This window comes from Papilio xuthus, unplaced genomic scaffold (assembly GCF_000836235.2).
Source record: "Papilio xuthus unplaced genomic scaffold, Pxut_1.1 DF825946.1, whole genome shotgun sequence".
In the NCBI taxonomy this organism is placed as follows: domain Eukaryota; kingdom Metazoa; phylum Arthropoda; class Insecta; order Lepidoptera; family Papilionidae; genus Papilio; species Papilio xuthus.
Window position 1 is genome coordinate 6,324,176 of NW_013532703.1, and position 27,248 is coordinate 6,351,423.

At 36.8% G+C, this 27,248-nt stretch overlaps 2 protein-coding genes across 4 annotated transcripts; both read left to right on the forward strand.

The window, feature by feature from the left end:
- The first annotated feature begins 50 nt into the window (after positions 1-50).
- Positions 51-4,120, forward strand: LOC106124842 (uncharacterized). Its single transcript, XM_013321838.1, has 6 exons — positions 51-259; positions 917-997; positions 1,186-2,703; positions 2,895-3,065; positions 3,381-3,544; positions 3,649-4,120. The coding sequence occupies exons 2-6, from the start codon at positions 923-925 to the stop codon at positions 3,836-3,838; spliced, it is 2,118 nt and encodes a 705-aa protein (XP_013177292.1). The 5' UTR covers positions 51-259; positions 917-922; the 3' UTR covers positions 3,839-4,120.
- A 1,165-nt stretch (positions 4,121-5,285) lies between these two features.
- LOC106124749 (probable multidrug resistance-associated protein lethal(2)03659) lies at positions 5,286-26,994 on the forward strand. Of its 3 annotated transcripts, none has more exons than XM_013321703.1 (32): positions 5,286-5,510; positions 15,657-15,828; positions 16,002-16,064; positions 16,145-16,221; positions 16,956-17,058; positions 17,504-17,608; positions 18,151-18,253; positions 18,508-18,739; positions 18,968-19,124; positions 19,299-19,661; positions 19,857-20,007; positions 20,174-20,335; positions 20,584-20,713; positions 20,866-20,975; positions 21,068-21,193; positions 21,435-21,566; positions 21,825-21,872; positions 22,141-22,240; positions 22,558-22,708; positions 23,015-23,097; positions 23,186-23,351; positions 23,432-23,558; positions 23,635-23,785; positions 23,861-24,097; positions 24,207-24,316; positions 24,390-24,504; positions 24,579-25,149; positions 25,223-25,339; positions 25,464-25,563; positions 25,639-25,751; positions 25,912-26,026; positions 26,220-26,994. In XM_013321703.1, the coding sequence occupies exons 2-32, from the start codon at positions 15,749-15,751 to the stop codon at positions 26,256-26,258; spliced, it is 4,437 nt and encodes a 1,478-aa protein (XP_013177157.1). In that variant the 5' UTR covers positions 5,286-5,510; positions 15,657-15,748; the 3' UTR covers positions 26,259-26,994. The 3 variants fall into 3 exon arrangements, with proteins under 3 accessions (XP_013177157.1, XP_013177158.1, XP_013177159.1); XM_013321704.1 differs by having other exon boundaries at positions 25,930-26,026; positions 26,220-26,993; XM_013321705.1 differs by lacking the exon at positions 21,825-21,872 and having other exon boundaries at positions 26,220-26,993.
- The last annotated feature ends 254 nt before the right edge of the window (positions 26,995-27,248 follow it).

The following is a 27,248-nucleotide window of genomic DNA, read 5'->3' on the forward strand; positions in this document are numbered from 1 at the left end:
GCACTACTGTTTACAGTTCGACATAATAATCTTTGGTTTTTATATGGCATCCCTGTAGATGGTACGCTCATTGCATTTAAAATTCAGCCGTTTTATTTTTTAACCGTTGCTCTTGGCTGATTAATTTAACTGCAATTGTGCTGAATTTGTACGCAATAAAATATTGGATAAGAAAGAAAACGTTATTCGATGGATTGATATTTTATGTGCATAGTGTACAGCGATATTATCTTGATATTTATTGTGAATATTATTTACCGTAAGTATAGCTACTGATATTTTACTTTAAATTTGAATACTTCCTCAAATATATTTCATTGTGCACTAGCGTTGGAATAAAACACTGATTTTGTTTAGCATGATGACATATATTGCACTTATTTTTATATAACTCTGATTAGATTTCTAATAACATTTGTTTATAATACGATTTTATTCTGCTTTTAACTTCAACACTTCATGCGTAGTACAATGAGTACACAATCTCATTTAAATTAACAAGCCAATTGTAAATCTGCTTAACAAAAAACTTCCCAACGCTGCCACCAAGATTTTAAGATCAACCTAGCAACAACCTTAGCCAGATTGCCTGTCCTTTACCATCCCGTGACTTTTGGCGCCAAACTGCATCACCAAACAATGTTTTGTTCGTTGCAATTTATTTAATTTTCTACGGAATTTAAGATATAATCTCATCAGTTTATAGTACTTTTCTAGTGATATTCTGTGGATAACATTGCAATAAATAAATAATGTTTAAGTTGTAATTCTGTAATTTTAGATATTTTCAAAATCTTAACTAATTTAAATTTCAGTGGCTTTAACATTTTTAACTTTGTTGAATGCATCTTGCTATTTCAACTGACCGTTCTCATGTGGGACAATGTTTCATACAGTTTTTATTGAAATGTTACAGGAAGACATGTCTTCGGTTAATGAAAGACTTGCCAAATTGAGGGAGGAGAGAAAAGCAAGAGAGGAGGAGAGAATAAGGAAGGTAAGTATCTTTTTATTGGTGGAACACTGGTGGCACACATGGTACATACTATGTACTTGTAACACCATATTAATTGACCTGTGACCTGATATAATGGTTCATATCTCCAACATGCTACAATAAGTGTTTTTGTTGGTAGTTAACTTTAGTTTGGAATTTAATAATTTTTCTTTTTAATTTAATTTCAGCTAAGGGAGCTTAATTTGAAGAAATATAACAATTTTGACTTGAATTCAGATTCGGAGACTAAAAATGGTGTGTCTAATTCAGTTAAGAATAAACCCCGTGTTTTATCTGCAGCTAGAGGATCTGTTTCAAGTCTGGCAAGTAAACCTTCCACTAGTAAATATGTGACTTTACATAGACAAGAAGCATTGAATATAACACGACAAAAAAGTACTGAAATTAAACCAAAAAACAGCACAAGCAGTGGAAACCATTTTGAAACTAAACAAAAGGCTAAATCTAATAATGTACATGTTAAAAACTTAAATGCAAGACTTTCTACGGTTCCAAAACCTATAAAAAAACCTCCAGTGTCCAATAATGGTCAATCAACCACTGCTGCTCTTAATCAGAATAATAACACAGTTGATTCAAAGGATAATGCACTTAATAACTGTACTGAAAGTGATCAACCATTAAATAAAGCAAATGATGTAAAACAGGAGCCAGTGGAAAATATTTCTGATAACTTGCCCCATACAAGTAATAGTACGGAACAAAATGCTAACACAAAAACAATTACTATGAATACCAAAGCCACTGTTACCAACCACCGTGAAACTCTGGCGCCAATTTCTACGAAGCCCAGGGTTGCGTTAAAATTATTTACAACTACCAAAACTGATAGCCGGAAAAGCCTACCTGCTTTTAAAACTAAAGACATAAAAAAATTCTCTCCGAGACGGGAAAGTGTGTTTGAACGATTATATAAACCCAAAACAGTTACTAAACGTGTTGTTGATGATGCACAAAGATTGAGGACAGATCCTAGCTATTTGAAAAAAGTAATTGAAGATTCACAACTGACTACAGGTGTGAAGCGCCCAATTCCACAAACTAAACCGGTCAGAAGGTCGATATCGGCTGTGCATTTAAGGAGAATTAGTAAAAGTGAGCAAGCAAAATGTATCCAAAACTGGGCATCTGTTGGGGAGAAGCTCGATAAAGTAAATGTTAATGAAATAGATGAAGATGATTGCATTAGTTATGAGAAAGTTGTGTCTGCTGTTAAAAGTGAAAGGAAGAAAGTGAAATTTATGACCCCTGTTACAATGAAGTACAACACTCCTAGTACAGAAGAATTGCAGTCAAGATTGCAGAAGTGGTTACAGAAACGTGGCAAATCTATGGACTCCTATCATCATCTGCAATGCTTTGGTATACGTCACTTATCTAAGAAACCATTAGAATTGCCAAGTTTGCCATTATTTGATGATGAGGATGAAAACAAAGAAAATGTTGCCGCAGAGACAGACAGTGACAATCAATCTTATACTGATAATTTGAATCACCATGATACTGACTTCCCTAAAGGCAAAGAGGATTTCGGCAAGGACCAGTGGCGTAGTGCGAGTTTTGTCAGTGAAAGCGTCAGTATGAATGAGATAAATGATACAACGTTGACACCTTCTGTGGACTTTAATCATCTGGACGTGTTGCTGCACGGCGCTCTTACTGACCTTACTGAGTTGCTACGAGAGGTAAACTTTCTCACTATTTTATAAGCAACTTTTGTATTCGCTATTTAATTTTATTCTACCTAACCATGAAAAAGACACTTAAAAATTAAGTATGACCATAAATTAAAACTGACATGCTAATAAATTTGTATTTTTTATTTTCCTTGGTGTATCAGGAAATTATAATTATGAGCGTATGTGTTGTGATGCAGGGTTTCGAGTGGGGCCAGTGTGCGTGCTGGCTGCGCTCCATCCGCGGGCGGTTCCCCGCGGTGACGCAGACGGCGGCCTACTGGGAGTGCCGCGCCGCGCTGGAGGAGCGCCGCGGCGACCTGCCCGCATCCATGCAGTGCTGGGAGGAGGCTATCGTTATGGGCACCGAGGTATGTTGTTACATTATCAATTTCAAAATGGCACAGGAGTGGTTAATTACTTTGTAAGAATAAAAGATTTCAATTCAGTCAGCCTGTTTCAATTTTATCTAATGTATTCAAAAAAATCATAACATTAAATACTATACTTATCATGAATTTCCACTGCCTAAATACATACTATGCACTGTAAAACGTGTTTGCAAAATTTACTTGTTTAAACTGAAAAATAACAATGTATTGTTGTATGAGGGTTTGGGCAGTAGAAACGTAGGATAATGTGACAGAAACATCTACTATAATTGTGCAACCTTTACATATCTACAGAGATCCGTAGTGGAGGAGAACTTGGACCAACTGCTAGATAAGTTTATGCAACTGAAGATCAGCCCCAGCAATCGCCACGAGCCCAAGGTGGACCCCAAGATGGTGGACGTAAAAAATGTCTTGAAGAGTACCATCATTAGATTCGCGGTGCACAAAGCGAAGATGTAAGTTAACCCATTTATACGTTCCTTATTACTGTAATTTTATACGCCGACAATAATTTAAATGTAATTTATCATATAATTTGTTATTTTTACATTGTTTTCAGTCGTAATTCATCAAATCCTGAGCCGGCCAAGTACATGGTGACTCCGGTGCGTCGCAGCGCGCGGCTAAGCATGCACTACGGCAGCGCGAGGCGCACGCCGCTGCAGGAGTGCACCACAATCAGTCAGGCTTCGAACCTGGGACATCCTGTGGTCTTCGTGCCCAACGACCAACTCAATGGAACACCATAAACAACACGTAACAGTGTCAGCGACGGCTCTAGCTTAGGTAGAGCGATATTTTCTTTTAGTGCCTTTTTCCTACACTATAAGTCACATAATCTTTAAAAAAATGACACTTAATTTGTCATTTTCATTAATTGTAGGGCTGTATTCTTTAAGATCTGATAAAATTTAATTTTACTTGGCATTTTAACACCTTTTTTCTATGGTGCTTTTGCTGTACCCTAGAGCCGCCGCTGTATACTTTGGCACAAATTGAAACATCCTGTAGTATCCAAAAAAGCTTAGTGTTAGTCTTTCTCTTGATTATTTTCTTTTCTTTTGATTATTTTCTATTTAATTTGTATTCTATAAATTGCATATTTCATTTTAATATATTCGTGTTTATTTTTGTATGTGCAAAGAATGAAAAATTATGTGAATGTTCTATATAAGACAATGTTTGCTAGATGCGAACAATTGCTAGTTATTCTTTTGTAAATAGTTTTTAATGTTTATGCGTTGCTGTATTTTATATTATAACCAATTATTGTAATGATAATAAATATGATTTACGATAAAATACATTTGATTTAACTGATTTTGCTTAATGCATTTCAACATCTTTAATGTTGAAAAGTGGGTTTAAACCTATGACCAGGAATTACGAAAATCCCATTCTTAACTCACTGGGACTATTTGAAAGTTCTTTTTACCGAATATCTCAAACATTGTGTCACAACAGCCAAAACAACAACATTCAAATACATTAGCGATAGTGGCGACACCATTCACATGACGGTGTAAATCCAAAACCTCGAGCAATGTCAGTGCAATATTCACTTTAAATGGATAGGCGATCGCCTTGAAATGACAGCTCTTGCTTCGTTTTGATTTAATAATATTCATTTCCATTTACGATTTATTACGTGGTAGTAAATTCCAAATTCTAATGCATCCACGCCACTACCACAAACACTTATGGTAGAAAAGCGACAAATTGTGAAAATCAAATAGACACAAAATACTACGTCCCTTATCCAGTCCATTTATAGAGGTCAGTGACACTGTATAAATGTTGCAATATGCAACTCGTGATTTGCACACTTTGGTAGGTTACTACAATTTTGCTTTACAGAAATAAGAAATATATCTATTATTGAATTTAACAATTTAGTGTTTGCTAAGTTCTTAATTTGATTATCGAAGCAACAATAAATAAATGATGCTACCATAAGTTACAGTTCCTTCTAACCAACTTTGAAAACTTGGGCAAGTCAAATTATGTTGTACAAGAAAAATAAATATGATCCTACCACTTACATTGAAATATCAAGTTAACAATTTAAGACAAAGTTTAATTGTAGAACTTTTTTACCAAAGAAGCATTTTTTTAACGTTGGTATCACCAAGCCTGATCATTCATCTGTCAATTTATAACATCTCGCGTATCATTGTCAGAATTCCATTCTTCGTACACGGTTCAGTCACATCTGTAAATAGTGTCAAATTATTGACAATTTATTTGAATTTATGAATGTGCGGGTGATTTTAAATGATCTTTACTAACAAATATAGCCGAATTAAATACAATATTTCCTAAATATTCGTTTCCAATCGTTGTGAAGTTTTGTGTTGTGATAATATTGTGATTTTCTGATCAGCTGATTTGATCGTCCGTTAAAAAATAAAATTGTTTTCGGTAAGTTCAATTTATATTTAAATATTCTGCTTCCAATATATAGTTTACGGTAACCTTTATTAAATGTATTGTAAGGTTTCGCCCTTGTAAACTCCGTTATTTACTTACTATATTCAGATTTTCCTGTGATTTTACCGCGATTGTATTCAACATGTGCCTATAGAACACATTAAGAAGTTTCCGCAACGAAACCTTTTTATTTAAAAGAAAATGCATGCAATTTTATCGTGGTACGAGTACCTACAATCGATTTCTTAAGTTTTCCCTTTGTGATCCTGCGAGGAATTAAGAAAAAAAAAAACAAAACTTACATCGTATTCTTTAAAAAGAAAGCGTTGATATAAATTGTAATTATGTTCTTAATCTTTCTTAATTTTATAGTCCCTACTTTACGTTTTGCACTCAACCTTTGAATATATTATAAGGTAATTATTATAGAAAAGAAGAGGGAAATAACAAAACTCCCAGTTTCTGAGATGTCATTGACATTTGTACAAATTTCTTGAATATTTTATAGTTTTTTTTTTTGTTTAATTACCATCTCGTATCCGTTCACATGATTAAAGTCACATTATTATATATGCTTACGAAATACTAAAGTAATTTTACAAAGGTTTTATTATATTAATATTTTAGGTGCGACTGGGATAGATTTCTAGGAATCCATTTCATTTTCTCATCACAAAGAATACTATTGTTCGCGAATTATAGCAATTTTTTTTATAGAGAATAATGAATTTCCTTGGTTTTATATCTTTATTAGAAAACTCGAATGGCGATATTCTATTTATGAGAAAACTGCCACTTAATTCTTCATGCCACGGAAAGTTTTCGATCTAATTACAATGATGGTCAAATAACATTTCACCTGAATGGGTAGGAAATGAATGTCCTCGACTGTACAGCTCCATACTTAAAAGGAACTTAAGGTGAATAACTTGTGTTGTGACGTGAATACCTGTTTTAATCGACCTGACCACCGTACGCGATTTCACACTACACGACTTGTTTTGTTTATGTCTATTTTTATAAGGGATACCACATAGTAAGGAATCTCTTAAAAACATAAACCAGTATAAAGGGAACCATATTTCGTATTAATATATATTAGAAAAGATGTTAATTGTATTTCTTAAACGTCCAGTAAATTATCATATTGTTAACATTCGTAAGAAACGGGATTCTTACCACGATTAAGTTGTTTGAGATCCCGATATTTCGGCACACTTGCATGCGCCATAATCACTTATTATAGTTAAAACCATGAAAGTTTAAAGTTATAGATTGTTTGTCAAAATCGTTTAATCATGATATCCATCAAACAATTCAAATAAGCGCAAAAGGTCAATTTGGCATAGTTGCACAACTGCACATTAGTCTGTTGCAGACGCTTTTAACGGTCACTCGACAACTTGCGCGCTTTAGTAACAGAAATTTCTGACCTAGATTTTTCTCCAACTTAGATTATGTTAAAGTGTATAGAACTCCAATTTGAAGTCACAAACACCAGGTCTTTTTTTTATGTCATAAGGGGGCAAACGAGCGAGCGGCCAAAATTTTTTCCCTTTCCATGCATCCTCTCATCCGGAAAGTCCACTTCTACCACCCATCCTTTCCTTATAAGAAAAAGGGTGGGAAAGGAAAGTGGACTAAATTAGGCCTCCGGGACGCACACTCATCAAAGTTTTAAGCAGATATTAGGGATTTTTATCCACATGCGACTTCGTTTTCACTATTATTAACATGTTAAAATATGTTTGTAGCGAAAATGTAAAATGACATAATAAACTTCTAAGTTATTCTTGTCGGTTCCTAGTAAAAGACAATAGTATGGCGGTCAATTATCTTACAATTGGCAGCGCATTGTCTTCATTGTGTGTTACGAACTCGTTGAAATATCAAACTACATTATGTGTAAAGACTACTGTTCGTTTTAATAATGTCCTCGCAAATTCTATTTTATTTATCAACTTTGTGGTAAAGTCCGTAGCAGCATTAGTTGCACGCATGAACAGTTATCCCGACGCAATACTACGACAAATAGAAGACGGGCGTAAAGTATAAGTAATAGCGCGTTTCGTCCTAAGAGTGTTTGCTGGAGGCCTAGTGCTATGTCTCTTACCCTTACACAATAGAAGCCAAAAGGTAGCTCTAATCCTGGCCACAAGACATTTTCGGGTTAGAAAAAAAAACACAGGTAAACTTGCAAAACTTCTCGAACGTTTCTTATAAATATATTTATATCTGCGATGTCTGATAGAAACTAAATGAAAGTACAAGATAAACAGAATATAATTACACAAGACCTTGGGGTATTAACAATTATTAACTACAATTAAATAGTTAAATGAGAACATTGAATTGTTATAAACATCGAGTAAATATTTGCCTCTTAAATGACCTTGTGATATGTGATTGACACAACGAGGTTCGTGTTTTATAAGGTAATTATTTTGGAGTACCAATATACTGCTTCTCCTTAAAGTTATTGTAATAAATCAATGTAATTTACATGTAGAATTTATAATTGTGTTTCGAACTCCACTGTCCTAATACTTGTATTAAAACCGTTTGGTTATCTCTATCTTTTTAAAGAGAATAACAGAGATGACAATATGTATTTATAGAAACAAGATTACCGTTAGTAGAAACTACGTTGATTCCTTATTTCGTTTTACAACCTTATACATTTTTTTATATTGTGATAACCAAACTTGATTTATTTTTTCTTTATCCTCATCTTTGGGAAAGATTTTGCGTTTCCACATTTCCATGACTCAAGTATATCTGTCTCTGACGTCATCACCGCAACCATAATAAACAGCGCAACGAAAGTGGAAATGAAAACATTTAATGCATTTATAAAATAAACCGCAACTTTTATGTCTGTACGTACTGGTGATGTTTTAAATCGTTTTGCCGTTTATATGTTGATACGATATATATCATGCGTGCTGCAAAGCGTTTCTATGTAGAACTGGCTGTCGCACACGACCCCTCCACGCGGCATTAAAAAAAAATCGTCTATGTGTTCTTCTAGAATGTCTTCCACATCTATACTAAATTTTACCGAGATTTTTTTAGCCATTCTAGAGATATCACCTAATATACTTTCATCCATACATTCAAACAGTCGCATTTATAATATTAGTACGATTTAATAACAAAAGTGCATAGATCATTGTGATTCATGACACTTTACTCGGTATAATGTGTACATACTGAAAACATTTTTCACAAACTTTCACGTTCTCTGTTCATCTCTTTAGGTGACAATGTTATTGTTACTAACGAAGATTGTACATGTTTGTACCTCGTGCATGTCACTTCTGGCAAGCATCTTATTTGGTGAATCACTCGCCTTTGTTTCGAGTTCTTATATTATACAATGTTGTTCAATATAGATACTGTAGTATTTCCATGTTTCCTGATATTCAATAATTATCACGTAGTCTGTGCTTTATCCTGGGTTATAATAAATAAAAAACCGACAATTTATGTCTGTATTTTTCTTTAATATTTCAAAGATTTACTTGTTTAAATGTTAATAAGAAAGCACTTACAAAATACAAATTGCAGCAAAAACCTTGTCATTCCCGCATCGGCATCACGAATGTACTTGAGCTAAATAAAAAAATCCAAATTTCGCTCACAAGATGGTATCAAACGCTTTTTAAAGCCGATGGAATTTTCCGTAACCTTTTAAATCAGACAAATCAAAGTACGACTGTTCAATTGTCTCCAACATACTGTTGCTATGTAATCGTGTTTCATAAACCATGTACAACGCACTTCCACGGTTAAGTCACAACAAACGTACGTCACTTCTAACATCCTGGTAGTTGGCGAGCTGACGAGCTGCTATCCTATACGATGTTTGCACGACCCCCACCGTCCGTTGTGCGTATGTTATGCTATCGATTACATTTCTCTGAAACACTCGTTTTATCCGCGTGATATCAATGTTTTTACTACAATTTCATCATGAATTTGCCCACATGTTTAGAAGCACATATAGCTACATACATGTTATGCTGTACATGATCTTTTGCTGACGATAGGGTACGGATGTGTGTTACATTGCATCTATCTTGCTAATAGTATAAATGCGAATATTTAGATGGATATATGTTTGTTTGAAGGTATCTCCAGAACGCCTGCACGGATCTGGATGAAATTTGACATACATAGAAAATAGTCTGGAAGAACACATAGAGTACTAATTATTTTTTTGTGATTCCGCGTGGACGGTGTCGAGAGCGACAGCTAGTAGTCTATAATATTGACGGTCCCCATGTAAACTTAGGTAACTGCAACAATCAAATTTCAATTAGGTTTGCTGTTAACCTAACTATAACTCATAAGTTAGTCAAATTTTTCGATTTTTTAAATTCACTATTACTTAAAATAATTTAATAGTTGCGTATAATATATAGAAGTTATTATCATAGCCGGAAGTCCCTGAAATATGTCAATTGGTATCACGTAACATGTCGAAATGTCGTGACGTGTCGTGAGATGAATCACAAATTTATTGAAGCTAGTAGTTTGTTTCCATTGATCGATCGTGTGTGGCCACGAAAATAGCGGCGTGTTATTACCAGGTTAATTGGGCGATGGCCATGACGAACCTACCTTACTGATATGTTAAATATCTTAAATATTCGATACACGGCTTATAAAGTAATCATTAGTATGAATTTATTTTCCGTTCTAGTAATTACCCAAGACATTGGTAGTTATTATTTGAAGCGCACATGAAAAGCAAAAAGAAAGAAGAAAAGCATATGAGCTTCTTTATTTTGGGTAGCGTAGAAGATTATACAATGTGTAAAAAACACATTTTTGTAATGAGACATATTTAACCTAATAATAACCTAAGAAATTTTACAATAATTATATAATATTATAAGATGAAAACGACAAATTGCTTGTTCTATGGCTCCATACTCGTGTACTGGAAGATTGCACAATATAAGAAATAGTTGTGCTTCGTAACATAATGTAATCGTACGATAAATATGTTTACCCAACACTCACATGTTTGATCAAACATTTGTTTAATCGTTCTCAAATAAGTAGCATAATGTTTGCTGAGAAATTAACAGTTTAGGAGACAATGGCTGTACGTAAATAGAAATGATGTTTTATTGTGACATTGGCGTATCCAAGGAAATATTTGACGTCAAGTTAATTTACAACTTTATACTGACGAGGAAAGTTTTTTTTTAAATGATCGACATAGCTGGACTTGGTTATTTTCTTAACCTTTTGAGAGCTTTGTAGGTCATAATATTATAAATGCGAATGTTTTGATGGATGGATGTTTGTTTAAAGGTATCTACAGAACTGCTGAAGGAATCTCAATGAATTTGGCATACATATAGAGCATAGACTGGAATAATACATAGGCTGCTAATTATGATTAATTCCGCGCGTACGGAGTCGCGGGCGACAGTTATTTTGTTTATAATTTTACTATTTACGTTGAAGCCATGTACAAATAGCTGGTTACTTATGTAATAGTGATTATGTTTTCGCTCCGAGGGTCCACGTTATTATATAATATCATGATAAATTGTGATATTTAAATTATGTTGTAATTATTATATTATATTAATTAAAAAGTACGTGTAATCGAAGGGTTCAGTATGTATATTGTTAGCCGTGGGTAAAATAAGCAAAACAGCAAAATTATAAAACAATTAATAATTTCAATGCATTCATATAAAATTGTTTTTGCGTTTGTTTTGTTTATAAGGTCGTCAAACTTTGTTTTATTTTAAGTAGGAACTTTTTTATTTGTTTGAGTTTTAGACTAAACTGTATTTAGTACCTTACTTCTTATTAATATTATAAATGTAGATGTATGGATGTTTGTTAGAAGGTATCTCTCCCCGAATGGGAGCATACCCACTAAACCCCTCTGTTCCCTCATAGTCATAATGTGGGACGCCACGGGATCGTGTTAACTTACCACCGCGACGCCCCACTGATTAGAAGGTATCTACAGATTTCTTGCATGGAACACGTTGAAATTTAGTACATGTAGAACATAGACTGGAAGGACACGTAGGCTACTAATTAAGTTCTTTTTTATTTTTAGTCGAGTAGCAGGCGACTGCTAATATAATATAATTAGGAGAGACGGGAAAGTTCCGGTTTTGTGATTTGGTTTAATTTTAGTCCTAATATTAACATATTTGATAATATCAGTGTAGGGTCCTCATATGAGATGCTATTCAAAATCAATACGATAAGGATAGTTCATATTAGAGATAAGTATTGACAGCCGAGGTCGTAATAGCGTTTATATTGTGTGTAATCTTTGATACATTGTTCACGTTTTTATTGTGAGAATAACTTTCCCTTTGTAGGTAGGTCTGTGTGTACTTAACACTCGTACTTATAGAAAGTTAATTAAACCGTAAATAATTAAAGCAAAGAAAGGCAACAGCTGCTTTTAATAGAAACGTTCAAAGCTGTTCGTGCAGTCAAGGAAATTTATTTCCTTCCCCCCTTATCGATTCGAGGTAGGACATGTCTGATTCGTCTTAATTTTCATTGCATGTGCCATTTAATTTCCTGACCACTAACTGGCAATTAAACTGTGCATTGATGACGTCACATTATTAGACGTTAGTTGTGTTACTAGGTGTAGTTATTGGGAAGGTTGTTACTATCAAAGGCACGCGTGCTCGGGGAAATCCGTGTCAATGTGTACGCGGAAATCATCGAAGTTCTATAATGTACCTATGTACATAATTGTTGTTACTGTTACCTTCTTATATACTTTTTTATGTATTGTTTTGTCGTGCAAAATTATAATTCGTTCTATTTATAGAATTGAAAATATATATGACTTGGTATGTCATTATTTACATTATGTTGTAAGCTTAGTCTTATGTTTGCAAAACCTAGTTTCGCTAAAAATATCAAGTGTCGTAAACTAAGAGTCGCCTCGTGGGGTGAAATGAGACCGCACCCCAAGGGTAAGCTTCGCCAAACGACCTATAGACCTTCCATTAGACAAACATTTGCTCGATACTATACGTACATACATACTGTAAAATAAATATCTGTACATTTCTACATTATAAATATTTAGTACTACTGGCGCCCGAGACTCCGTCCGCGTTGAATTGAAAAAAAAACTTAATAAGTAGCCTATGTGTTCCAGGCTATGTTCTACATCTATGCCAAAATTCAGCAAGATACATACATACATTCTTTTTATAATATTAGTAAGATTGAGATAAGAGGCAAGATACATAAAATTATTTCAATTCTGACGTATTAATCCGTACGCAGGGTCATTTACTAGAGTAGAACGATTTTATGTCAAATTTCACTTTCTGCTCAATCCATCTCTGACGTCACAATTTCCGTCATGACGTGTTTGCATGACGCTTGCTATTATAACGCGCCCTTCTTGTTTTTTTTTTGGAAGCGATTATTCATTATTTATATGCATAAAGGTATCTTCTGTTACTCAAACTCGAAGTTATTTTTAGTTATTCAATAATTTCCATGTTATTTAACAAAATAACATGGAAATTTGTGAAACATATTAAGAAAGAGGAAAATGAGCGCCGTGAATTCAAGGAATTTGTTATAACTAAAATAACTTCAAGTTTGAATAACAGACGATACCTTTATTGAGATAAGAGATAAAAACATTTATGATATTTACTTCGTATGGTACCATATCTCTCATTTAAGTAACCAAACAATAATAAATAAAAAAAAATACTTATAAGGACATATACAATTCGAATAACACCTTATTCTTGCAAATAGATCAATGCTGAGGGGATCTGAGCTTACCTAAAATTAGAAGTAACTAGGCCATAGTCAACTACGCTGGTCAAGACCGAGTTGACTTCACAAATATCTTTGAATTACTTCGCAAATATATGCAGATTGCGTCACGATGTTTCTCTTTTCTGTAAGGAGCCGCGTGCGACAGCTAGGTTTACATACAAATGTACAATGTAAGCAAGAGTAAAGCTACCTCTAGAAATTGTTGTTCTAAAAATGGTAACTTAACCACCAAATGTTTATGTCAACATTTACTATGAACCTTGAGTACAACGTGGTAATATGTGGTAACCACAGAGGGGAAAACCATTTTATTATTTTGTGCAAGAGGAAAATGTAAGGATTTGCTACAATCAAAGAGTAAATTGTTGCTAGTTTACAAATGATTTAATGATAGTGTACTGTGTATATGTTTCATGCAACTGTGCTACGAAATAAAGATATGATATATATTATTTGTTAATGATTAAACAATTAATTTAATGAAGATAGTGTAACGTCCCAGTCTTTGGTAAGTTTTACGGTTCACCAACACCACACCCCGTATACAATCGTATCACACAACTGCTTCGCGCGCTGTCAAGTGACAGCTGTCACGAATGACACATGACTTTGGCGCTTAAGACAGACAAGACCATAGCTAATACTCAACATTTTCTTTAATCGTTACATAAAATTTAATAATACTTTTGTATGCATACTATAATTTAAAATAGTATGAAAATATTATACAGATTATAATTAGATTTAAACTTTTAATATAATTTAAGTAATTTTTTGCCAAATAGCCGTGAAGCTTTCGATGTATCTTTTTAAAAGCTAAAAGATAAAATAACTAATTGTTCTTTAGCCCCTATAATGTGTTTAATGTATGGTCAATTAATTTGTTTACATATGTAAGTGCTCGTTCAGATCCATTACGATCTCTCAACGTTATCAATTCTCAAAGTACTGGTTAATTGCCTGATTAACAGCCATCCAGTGCACCTGATCCTATACACTGAGATAATGTCTTTGTATAATGGGTCAGGGTAAACTGGTCATTTGTTACATATAGGTCAATGACTTTAGGTTTGCATGTGTCGCTTATCTTTTGTTTGATTAGAATTAGCTTTATAATTTTAACCAAGTTCTATGTTCTTTTGTACAAAAGCTGCTTATATCCAACTAATGGGTTTCTGAGACCAACATCTTTGTATAAAATATAATATATTGTCATCCCCGTCATTATCTTCGACAATACAGAGATAACTATGTTTTAATCGGGAATTTTAGTCTCTCTAGATAGTATATAACATAGTTTTTAATTAATGATTAATTTATTTAATACAATATTGAAATTATGTAAAGTGTAGCCCGCTCTAGTGTGGGTGAGCTGTAGTCTCTGGAATGGGACGCGATGATCCATTCAGTCCCTTTGCATGTCTGAATTTTATAACGTAGTTTTGACATTTCAACATAACCTTGGTCTCGTCCTACCTGTATGAAATGATGACCTTTGCGTGTATTGACATTTACAATTGTTACACTTATTATAGGGTCAAGAGTACAAAATGTAGATAAAAAATACGGTTATGTAAATTGTATAAGACCGGTTGGCTTAATGAACTAGATTTTTTTAAATTTCTTTTTTTCATTAGCAGCATTTCATGAGATATTAATCTTTACTAAAGTTGATTGACCTTTATTCCGGCATCGGATAAATAAAAACTGAAATTTTTCCACAACCTTTTTTTATCATAAATTGCCAGTGTTAGTGAATTTTACACATTTATTTGTCCAAAACACATCAAATAATTTTTAATTGCGTATATATTAACTGAATAGTTTTATTATTCATTCAATTACTATTCATATTGTGATGCGTCGCTTTTTAACCAACTTCGAAAAAGGAGTTCTCAATTCGTCTGTATGTTTTTTTTCTTAGAAACATGTTTTTATCCTTACTTTCTCACACTAGTCTGAGGCAATTAATATTCAATCGTATATTTAAGGTCGCATTATTTTAAGATTATAAGGTTATATTGGGTTTTAGAGTACATTTTATTGATTTTATAATTTAAATACACGTTATAGTGGAACTAATTAATACTGAAATATTTCGTTACATGAGCGAGATAATATCGTAAAGAAAGAGATAGATAGAGGAGATGTTTTGTAATAAATAAAAAAAAAACTAATAATTATTTTTTTATTTAATGTGTCTTATTTTAAGTATTGCAATTTCTATATAACGTATTATAGTAATACATATTGAGTTGTACAGGAAGTTTCTAAATTTTAATTATGTTTAAATTTTCCTAATTTTATTTAATATTTTTTCAGATTGAAATGTCAGCGAGTTAGCAAGAAATCAATTGAATATTCGAATCGAACCGTGAACACACAGTAACTGTACTTAATTATAAGATACCAAAATGGATCCCGGATATTTTGATATAGAGAGGAAGCAAAACCCGAGGGAAACTGCTAACATCTTCTCTAAACTATGTTACTGGTGAGCCGAGTTTGTTACTTTTTACAATTAGAGCATCTGAAGGTTTGTTGAATAGCAATGACACGTCACCCTATGTTATCCATGCATTCAAGACATTTTTGACACTTTACTTACTCAATATTTCCTCATATTTATAATATGATAGTAATACATTAATATATATATAATTCCAGGTACACTCGACCTGTATTTGAAAAGGGCCGTAAAGGACAATTAAGCATATCAGACCTTTATAGGTAATAACTTCAATTTATTATTTGAGATTAATTTACGGAGCTTTAATTATGTAGCAATTTAATTAATATATGGTTATTAGATGTACACCAGGGCACAGAGCGGCGCCGCGGGGGGATGTTATGGCGGAGCAATGGAAACACGAAAAACAAAAACAAGGTAACTGCAATTGAAATTACATCTGTCTCTTAGTAGTGGGCAGATGTTTGCATTGTCATAGTGTGATAGTATCTAATTGTAATAGATGTAATGAATCATAGTAATTATTATGTAACGTACAGTGTAATTTTTTCCTATTTATTTATTAACTAGCTGTTTAACTTAATTAATAAACTATGTTTTTTTATATTATTATATAAGGTGGCAAACGAGCGACAGGCCACCTGAAATCGCTAAAATAGCGAAGTGACCGCTGCCCATAGACACACGCAATTGCATATGCGTTGCCTACCTTTAATCGACGAAGGAGACGATGCACAGAAAGAAAATATTTTCCCTTTCCATGCATCCTCTCATCCGGAAAGTCCACTTCCACTTCCCATCGTTTCCTTATAAGAAAAACGGTGGGAAGAGAAAGAGGACTAAATTAGGCCTCCGGGACGCACACTCATCAGACGAAACGCGGACCTGCTTCCACTTCACTCCTGTCTTCTGCGTGGTCGTGGTATTTCACCGGGCGAGCCGGGCCAATTCGTGCGAAGATGTTAAAGCAGGCTCTACCACTGTTAAAATAAAATAAATAAATGTGTTCTTATATTCTACGTCTATGCCAAATTTCAATGAAATTCATGCAGCCGTTTTGAAGATACCTTCTAAACTATCCATCCATCTATTCAAACATTAGCTAGATAATACTATAGTAAGATAAATAATATTTTATTATACATTTTCAGATAAAAATAAAAAGCCGTCGTTGCTAAGAACTATAGTGAAAATATACGGTACAAAGTTCATCATAGGAAATTTAATATTTGCATTTATAGATGCTAGTATTAGGTAAGTAATTTTATTTATAAATTAATTTTTAATTCCTCACGCAGAACCATTAATTGGTCACTAAGACCTTAATCGAGAATCCTTTAACTAAATCTACACTTAGTTCTCAGTGTTCAAAAGTAAACCTGAATACAGTTTACGTATGAATGTAATCATAAATAGCTATTTTGAAATTCTTGAAGGATATTCTTACATTAGACTTGGAACTGGAGCTTGTTGCGTAACTCCTGACCTCTATATTTCACTGGACAGGCTATAAGTTGTGCTATTTTGTGCGTATTTGATTTTCACTATTTTGAAGCGGTATAAGGCGTTACTGTTGATAGAAATTAGAACTAAATTGAGGTTTTAACTCTACTCTCTATTATTTGTCGGCTAATTCTGAATTAGTTAATAGAATTTGTTAGGTTAGGTTAGTAATTAAGTTTCCAGGTAATGTTTTCAGGTTATCAATACCAATGTGCCTGGAGGGGCTTATTAATTACTTTTCGCCGTCGCACGCGGGCGTCACCACCAATGAAGCGTATCTGTACGCCCTAGGTGTTGTGGGGTGAGTAGCTTCAACAAACATGACTAAAAACCGAATCTCAAAGAATGTCTGAATTAAACAAAAGTTCCGGAAAGTATACGAAAACAACATCAAAATTCCGCTTGGTTATTTTATAAATGAGTGTAGAGACAGAAAATTTCGCAGAATCGAGTAAAAACATAAAATGGAAATATTTTCTATTATCTTTTTCAATAAAAACTCGACTTTATTCCCTTACAGTAAAGTTGAATTTAATTTGAAGCATGTTGCTTTGGGAAATCTATACAAAACATTTGAATTTGAATAAAGATTTACACGATTTGTTCTTTTCATTTACAATAGGCACGGTTGTAGCGATGTTTCGTGACTAATCTATTGAAACATTTTTGTAATAAACAAAATAATAAGGTGTATGTTTTCTGGATCGGATATTGGAATAAGACAACATAGTTAAATTATTACATATTTTTGCAAATTAACTTGTACTTTTTAATTCATATAATCAGGCGTGAATCCGTAGTACAAATCAAGTATTGTAGAACTCTATGAATTGTGTGTTGCAGGTTCATGGCGATGAGCGCCAGCATGATTCACCCCATGCTGCTGTGGTTACTCACCATGAGCATGAAGATCAGGGTCGCCTGCTGCTCACTCATATACAGAAAGGTAGGTAACACAAACATGCATCAGCGGCTTTAACTTTACTAGCGCCCTGGGCGCTTCTATAACGCCCCCTTTTTTACCATGCTAAGGGGTGTGAATTCATTTATGTGAGAATGACCCATGGCGCCCCTTTCTGCCTAGCGCCCTGGGCGGTCGCCTACCAGCGCCATACCCTAACGCTGGACCTGGAAACACGTATATTTTGATAATTGGTTACAGCGCCCTCTTTCGTTAGGCTAACAGTAAAACTCTTTCAGCTACTACGATTAGATTTAACGACCGGGGGCAAAGCTTCCGAGGGTCTAGCTGGTCACGTGGTCAACTTGCTGACTACTGACGCGCAGCGCTTCGACATGGCCAGCCTGTTCATGGTGGACCTGGTGCGCACACCCATAGAGAGCGTACTCATCATCTACCTCATGTACCGGCAGATAGGTGTCGCCACGCTCATCGGAGTTTCCTTCCTCCTGTTGTTTATACCACTGCAAGGTACTATGCGTGCACGATAACATGATATTTGTAATTAAAGGATTTCTAATCCGTGTGCAACTTTGCCTATATATGTAGTTTATTTCAACTTTTGTTTGTTGCAAAAAGGCTGCTACACTAACAAAATTTCCGAAGATTTACTAGTTTGGTTTGAAAAAGCAGATCTTCTATTCTTTTCTTTTTACCGAAGGAAAGGGATGTGTATATATCGCCGTATGCCGTTCGCAGGTTACCTAGGCAAGATCTCGAGCAAGTTGCGACGACAAACTGCCGTGCGGACAGACAACCGCATCCGTCTGATGAACGAGGTGATACAGAGCATTGAGGCTATCAAGATGTACGCCTGGGAGAACGCCTTCGTCAGGATCATTGGACAGGCGAGGAAGTAAGTTATATACAGAACGGTTCATTACAAAAGACACACGATTTTTCTTACTATAGAAGATCAAGAGTAACCAAGAAGATGTACCCAGGCTTTTTTTTGTCAAATTTTGTCTTTATGCTTAAATATCCATGTAAAATTTTTCTGTTATTTTTTATGCAAGTTTTTGTTCCACAGGAAAGAGATGAATGTAATAAAGAAGATGTCGTGGCTGCGCGCCGTGATGATATCCTGCGTCAAGCTGAACACGAAAGTCGCAATATTCCTCAGCATCATCTCCTTCCTCTCCTTCCAAAACGAGTTGACCGCCTCCAAGGTGTTCGTCATCTTCTCCTACTACGACATCCTCAAGTATACTCTGGTCGACTTCCTGCCGCTGGCTATTACCTTCACCCTGGAGGCGTACGTCAGCGTGAAAAGGATGCAGGAGTTCCTGCTGCTGCCAGAAGTTGATAATCAGGATAATGTTAATCTGATAAATATAGAAGAGAGTAAGGTTCCCGCTCTTAGCAATGGAGTTTTTGAGAAGATTGGCAATGGGTGAGTCTTTTTTACTTGTATGATAATTCGTTTGTGACTTTTTATTCCTTTTTGTTATCTATTGTCTACGATATGAAAATATTCGTAATTATAAAAAGAAGAGCGTCCAATGATCAGTAGACCTACTTGAAATACGTTTTTTTACACTTTTTAATGTAAAATGTTGATTATAATTTGGAAAATGTATATATCCAGCGGGCAAACGTACATAAAGTCTGAATCGAACCTGGAGCACGTGAAGGCGAACGTGTTGGTCAGCTTCAAGCAGTACACGGCGCACTGGAGGAACGTCGACGATGAGACGGCCGATGGCAAGCAACTCGCCCTCGCCGATATCGACTTGGACGTAAGTGAACACATCAAAATGGACAAAGCAATAGATATAAAGGGATAAAAAGGGATACTAAGCATGAAAATGGATATAATCCATCCAATTATATCGGTTACCATAGTAACGTATTTTAAATAATATCCTGATATTTTTGACGATGATCACGTATCCCGCTCTATAGATAAAGCCGGAGAGCCTGACGACGGTGGTGGGTGTGGTGGGCGCGGGCAAGTCTACGCTGCTGCAGGCGATGCTGCGCGAGCTGGTGCCCAGCTCCGGCACTCTGCACGTGCGCGCCAACATCGCCTACGCCGCACAGGATCCCTGGCTCTTCGATGCTTCCGTATGTTTCACTTAGACGCTCCTTAACTCTGAATATCGTGGCTATACCATACTTATAAATAATGTGGAATTCTAATGTCCAAAGAATTTTTGTAATTGGTCCAATAGTTTTTGAGTTTTCTAGTAACAAACATACGAAAATGTTTTCTCTTCATAATATTGGTAGATAAGATGTTTAATTACAGTGTTCAAGTAGTAATAAAAATTTGTACTGTACGCTTTAATACTAGTATTGTGTCGGTGTTTCAGGTACGGCAGAACATACTGTTCGGTCAGGAGCTGGACCTGCGCCGCTACAAGCAGGTGATCAAGTGCTGCCAGCTGAAGAGTGACCTCGACATCCTGCCGCACGGGGACAAGACCGTCGTCGGCGAGAGAGGTCACTGAATACATTGTTATTATATTAAAATATAATTTGTAGAGCGTTATCTCTTTCTCACACTGTCTACGTAATTAGAATTAGCAGATAATCTTCTAAAGTTCCAGTTTATAATATTACAGTAAGTTTACAAGTTAAATGACTTGTCATAGGTTCGACCCTGTCAGGCGGGCAGAGGGCGCGCGTGTCGCTGGCTCGCTGCGTCTACCAGCAGGCTGATCTCTATCTACTGGACGACCCGCTGGCGGCTGTAGATGCAAAGGTAATTAAATAATTTGCATTTTCTTTCACACATATATCACCAAATGTTTAGTATGAAAATGTACTATAATGAATTTTGTTTGTGTTGTGTAGGTGGCGCAGGCGATCTACGAGGAGTGCGTGCGCGGGTTCCTGCGGGACCGGGCGGTGGTGCTGGTGACGCATCACGTGCAGTACGCACGACACGCTGACAACGTGTGCGTCATGCGCGACGCCAGGGTACGTACACGTAGGACTGAGCGAGACACCGATATGATGCTGTCTCACTTCATAATCGATAATGGCAACCTTAAGTGAAATGTCACAAGTATATTACTATGTATTAAGAGTAGTTAAGAGAGTAATTGTCACTCCTGAATTATCCGCTTATTTTGCTTCGTCGAAACAAAAATATTAACAAAATGTACTGTTTATTTTTTAATTATATACGATTAAATAATTTGATTTTTATGTGGAACAGATAGTAGCACAAGGGACGTACCAAGAACTGAAATCTGGTGTAGCAGAGTTTGAGAAGCTGAAAGAGATGGGGGAGCGCGTCGAAGAACAGAAACAGAAGCAGAAGGCTGGGTACGAGAAGCACGAAAGCATTGTAAGTTTTACTGCAAACATGTACAATAATTATATTGAGCATTTAACAGACAGACAATACACTTGCTATCTCTTTCACTCACTTTGAAAAAATAGAGATAACTATAATTTATTAATGTACACGATTACTGTCACAGAGTTACTACTAGCTTAGTGATGGGAAACTGTATACATGAATGATTGAATAAAAATCTTTGCGATAGTGAATGAGTGAATGAATGACTTTGAGACAGAGATTTTATATGTTTATATATTTTAGGTGTACCCAGCTGCAGCGATAGTCGAGCAAGTGGATATAAGTAAAAATGTACACAATATTTTAGTTCAAAATCGTAATTAATTATATTAGTTAGGAGATTTACTAATTTGGTTTATGTTTTTTGTTGCGTTGTTTTAATGTTGCATGTAGTTTGTGTTTAGGATAGATAAATTAAATAAAAATGTTTTGTTGTACCATTAGTTTTTACTTGTTAAAGATATAAATTAAATTTGTCTTTTGCTAAATTAAGTAGTATATTCGATTAAAAACCTTTTCAATTATATATTTTTTACTATGTTGTTTTATTTGTTACCAGGACAACATCCACAAGCTGCGCTCCCAGAGATCTATGTCCGAAGCATCACAACTCTCCTTCAACATGGACCTCGACAACCACATGGACCCCAAGTATGAAGGTCAGTATTTACTGTTTATAGAATTACTACGAACTTGACTGAGAGATCATTTTTACTGTGTCATTCTATCTTTCATTCGTTCATTCGTTCAATGGAAAAAAGGATAATAAAAACAAGACAGACGTATTAATAATAATATACTCCTTCATTTTGACGTCAAAATAACTCGTTTAATAAACAACCAATTAACAAATGAATTTAACAATTAATGAATAAACGAAAGACTGAAATAGTTCATTCATTGAACTAATTGAACGGTATAAGAATGATTGGTTATAATTTCATTCAGTCATTCAATATCTAGTTGTGTTTTTCAGGTGAGAGTCAGAACAAGGGTTCAGTGGACAGCAGCGTGTACCTGGCGTACATCAAGAGCGGCGGCAGCGTCGCCTCCATGCTGCTGCTGTTCGCTCTCTTCCTGCTGGCCCAGGTCTTCTACTCCTCCTGCGACGTCTGGCTCAAAGAGTGGTCAGTGTTCATATTGTTCAATATAAAACCCTTGAATTAACTACGAAAAGATAAGATTAATCAGAAATAGTAATGGTAACATTTCAAATTCTCAGTTATATATTTTTACTAGCTGTTAACCTCGACTTTGTCTGCGCGGAATTAAAAGAAAGGCTTAATTAGTAGCCTATGTGTTCTTCCAAACTATGTTCTATGACAAATTTTAGCGAGATCCATACAGCCGTTCTGGAGATACCTTCTAACAAACATCCATACATTCGTATTTATAATATTAGTCTTAAGTTTTATAGTAAGATAACATTTCAGGGTAAATTTGGAAGAAAAAAACAGCGCGTATAACTCCGTGAGAAGGAATTACACGAACGCCTCCTCCGCCGCACCGCCTCCAGGTAAACATGTTTTGCTTTTGAACACTTATTAAATATCTGCTTGTCTTCTCTTTTAGTGTTTTAACTCTGTCTTATGTGTTTATTGTAGATTTCCAGGATATACCTGACAACTACTTCCACCTGACGCGCAACGAGTGCGTGTACATCTACGGCAGTCTGATCGCCATCTGCATCTTCTTCACTGGCAACAAGCTCATCGTCTTCTACAACACCTGCATAAAGGCCTCCATCACTCTGCACGACAATATGTTCAGGTGGAGAAGTTACACATTACCACAAAATTATGACACAATTAACAGTTTGTTCTTACTTTTAAAGATACATTTGTTTTCAGAGGAGTTACCAACGCCCCGATGTGGTTCTTCCACCACAACCCCTCGGGCCGAATCCTGAACCGCTTCTCCAAGGACATGGGTCAGGTGGATACCCTGCTGCCAGTCGCGCTGGTCGACTGTCTCGGGGTAAGTCTGTGATGAAAATTTCTAACATGAGGTAACTTTATCGGATTTCACTTAACGAGGTGTTTTCTGTCGTCAGTTCTTCTTAGAAGTGGTGTCGATCTTGGTGGTGGTTTGTCTGGTGAACTGGTGGCTGCTGCTGCCCACCGCGGTGGTGGCCTTCCTCCTGCATCTGCTGAGGAACCTCTTCCTCAACACCAGTCGAGAGCTCAAGAGGATAGAGGCAATCGGTGAGTTTCGGTTATGATTGCCAAATTTAGGTTTTTTTCCGAGGACAGGTGTTATAAATGTTTGTGGTCCGGCAGCTCGCAGTCAGAGCTTGAACCAGGCGGCGGCGACGGTGTCGGGGCTGACGACGATCAGGTCGTGCGGGTCGCGGCAGAGGGTGCTGGCGCGGGAGTTCGACAAACTACAGGACCTGCACAGCTGCGCCTGGACCCTCGTCCTCAACACCAACCGCGCCTTCGGCTTCTGGATGGACATGGTCTGCTGCCTCTACCTCGCCTTCGTCACCTTCAGTTTCTTCCTGTTTGTTGGAGGCGGTGAGTCGCACGTGTGCAAGTATTCTTGTTTTGTTCTTTTACTGATTTGTAAAAGAGCAATAGAATAGAGTGTGGCGCGTATAATGAGGAGTGCGGTGTGTGGTTGCAGACGCGATGGGCGGCAACGTGGGGCTGGCCATCACGCAGGTGATCGGCCTGGTGGGCATGTGCCAGTACGGCATGCGACAGACAGCCGAGGTCGAGAACCAGATGACATCGGTGAGTTCTCTATACGACTTGCGATATTTTTAATCGCTTTCAATAAATCAATTCAATTTGAAACGTTTTTAAGGTGGAAAGAATATTGGAATACACGAACCTGCCGGCGGAACATCCCGTAGATGTCGACGAAAACTTATTGAAGGCAGAAAATCCTAATCTAGATTTTGATACGTGGCCGAACAAAGGTAAAAATAGGAAGATGTAAATCTAATTTGATCTCGTCTCGTCGAAGGAATTTAAAAATCACCTCTTTCCTCAGGTGAAATAGTATTCGAGGACGTGTCGGTGGAGTACGAGAAGCCGCCCAGAAAGGAAGGGGGTGCGGGTGGTGTGGGTGTTGTGGGGGAGGTGGCGGAGGAGGTGCAGTACGCGGTGCGCGGCGTGAGCTTCTCAGTGGCGGCGGGCGAGAAGGTGGCGGTGGTGGGGCGCACCGGCGCCGGCAAGAGCTCGCTGGTGGCGGCGCTGTTCCGGCTGGCGCGGGTGTCGGGGCGCGTGACGGTGGACGGCGTGCGCGCGGAGGCGTGCGGGCTGCGCGCGTGGCGGTCGCGGCTGTGCGCGCTGCCGCAGCGGGCCGCGCTGTTCGCCGCCACGCTGCGCGACAACCTCGACCCCGAGCGGCGGTACGGCGACGCGCAGCTGTGGGCGGCGCTGGAGCGCGTGCGGCTGCGCGCGGCGGCCGCGGGCCTGCCGGGCGGGCTGGCGGCGCGCGTGGGCGACGCGGGCGGCACGCTCTCGGCCGGCCAGCGCCAGCTGCTGTGCCTGGCGCGCGCCGCGCTCGCCGGCCGCAAGGTGCTCGTGCTGGACGAGGCCACGGCCAACGTGGACACGGAGTGAGTCTAGTCGCGCTCGAGCACGCGCACGCTCACCCGAACCCGCACTCACACCGCGCTCGCGCTCTTGCAGGACGGACGAGCACATCCAGGCGACGCTGCGCACCACCTTCGCGCAGGCCACGGTGCTCACCATCGCGCACCGCCTCAACACCGTCATGGACTACGACCGCGTCATCGTTATGGACAAGTTAGGACAATACATTCACTTTTATGCGACATCAACTTATTTATTATAGTCGTCTACGTGACGAACACATTTTTTTGTACGTGAGAAAAAGTAAATATAAAATATACCATATTTGTATGTACAGGGGGCGCGTGGTGGAGTCGGGGCATCCGTTCGAGCTGCTGACGAGCGCGGCGGGCCGGCCAGAGCTGCCGCCCCGAAGGACGCTGCTGACTAAGAGCCAAGTCGGTACTCTGCATGTTAGATTAAGTAACAGGAGAGGAGGAGAGCGAGCACCGAGTGATGTGGTAATGTTGCAGGCGCCGCTCGCGATACCCGAGAACTTCCCGTTCGAGGCGGAGCGGCCCGCGGACACAGACCTCAACGAGACCTTCGTGCTCTCCCGCGACAGGATCAGGACCTATTCCAACAGGTACAAGCCATTGTTACACGCGTCATACCCGACATTTGAGTTGGCACGTCGACAGCTCGAGTGCTCTCGTGACTGACGTACCAACTCAGCAACGGGTACCCGTTTAGTCTCGTCACTCTATAATGGTTTATGTTGGCAGTTTAATATATCTTCTGTTCAGTTCTATTGTGGGCCGCAGGTCCGAGGCGAACGACCAGGAGACAGGTTACTTCAAATCCCTGGTGGAGCAGACCGGCCCCGAGACGTCCGCCATGCTGCACCGCATGGCCGAGGAGGTAACACCATTTATGACTTATTATTATAACTGACGCCCTTAATCAATATTCGATAGGAAAACGTTTTTGTTTATCCAGGTTGTTTTTAATATTTTGAAGGATTTGGTTCGTATTCAACCAATATTAAGACCGGATAGTAAACGAAAAACTAAGTAAAAAAATAAAGCTTTAAATGTAAACATTTTTATTTCAGAGCTATAAAAAACTACAAGAAAAAAAGAAGACGTCCTAAACGTTTTAAAAACAAAACAAAAACTTAACCTATTGAAAAACATCACCAAGTGCTTTTAACAATGTTCCTTCGAGTGAGTAGAGAGAGGAGTTGTTTATATTGTGAGATATAAGTATAAGGCTGGACCTTAACACTATATATATATTTATTATACATGTGTCATGTTTACACGTTATTTTGGAACATCCTGTATATCAAATTAGTATAACTTGCCTTGCTAAGACTTAAACTTTGTCACATACGTTTAATAAACTGTATTATATACTTAAATATATATTTTAAATTAAAAACTATTATCGCAGCAAACAAGTAAAAAACTAATTTCATGTTAAAAATGACTACTCGAGTTAATATGAAAATTTAAATTGTTACATTTCATTGAGATTTGTCAATTGAAAGAATATGAAGGATTTTAACATTGTGATATTTTGCTTGAAATTAAAATTGTGAATTTATAACTGCGGGCTTTTGAATATAAGCATATTTTTGTCTCTTTTTTATATGAATGTATCGTCAGTGGAAACTGTACGTTGGAAAGGTGCTAATTTTTTTGTTATTTTTAAATTTTCTAAAACAAGAACTGCTGAGCTAAAATCGACTTTAAGTGTTCACAATTTAGTATATTTTTGAATAAAATTATTGTACTTATATAAATTACCAATGATTTATGTGTTCAGAATTCTCATAGAAAAATGACTAAACTAGAAAAAAAATAGTTAAATAATAAATTCACTACGTATTAATTGTATGCAACGTTGTCAAGTTTTTATTTTATTTTTGTAGCATATGTATAAATGTATATACAATAATTGTTTTTGACATGTCTAATAATTTTAACAATCTATGCAATTTTTTTTTAGTCCTTCAACAGATCTTTTTAAAAGAATCTTTTTTTGCAATCCACACTCGAATATACATTTAAAAGACCTTTGATTTTTTTATGTTTGTACTTATTTTTTTTTTCTTTATTCGGTGACGACTTAATTTGTT

Bases quoted from the DNA above. Each gene is read 5' to 3' on its own strand.
- LOC106124842 (XM_013321838.1), top strand. From the start codon at position 923: ATGTCTTCGGTTAATGAAAGACTTGCCAAATTGAGGGAGGAGAGAAAA. The intron at 998-1,185 runs GTAAGTATCTTT...ATTTAATTTCAG, and splicing joins AGGAGGAGAGAATAAGGAAG to CTAAGGGAGCTTAATTTGAA. The intron at 3,066-3,380 runs GTATGTTGTTAC...ACATATCTACAG, and splicing joins CTATCGTTATGGGCACCGAG to AGATCCGTAGTGGAGGAGAA.
- LOC106124749 (XM_013321703.1), top strand. From the start codon at position 15,749: ATGGATCCCGGATATTTTGATATAGAGAGGAAGCAAAACCCGAGGGAA. The intron at 20,008-20,173 runs GTAAGTGAACAC...CCCGCTCTATAG, and splicing joins TCGCCGATATCGACTTGGAC to ATAAAGCCGGAGAGCCTGAC. The intron at 21,873-22,140 runs GTACACAATATT...ATTTGTTACCAG, and splicing joins AAGTGGATATAAGTAAAAAT to GACAACATCCACAAGCTGCG.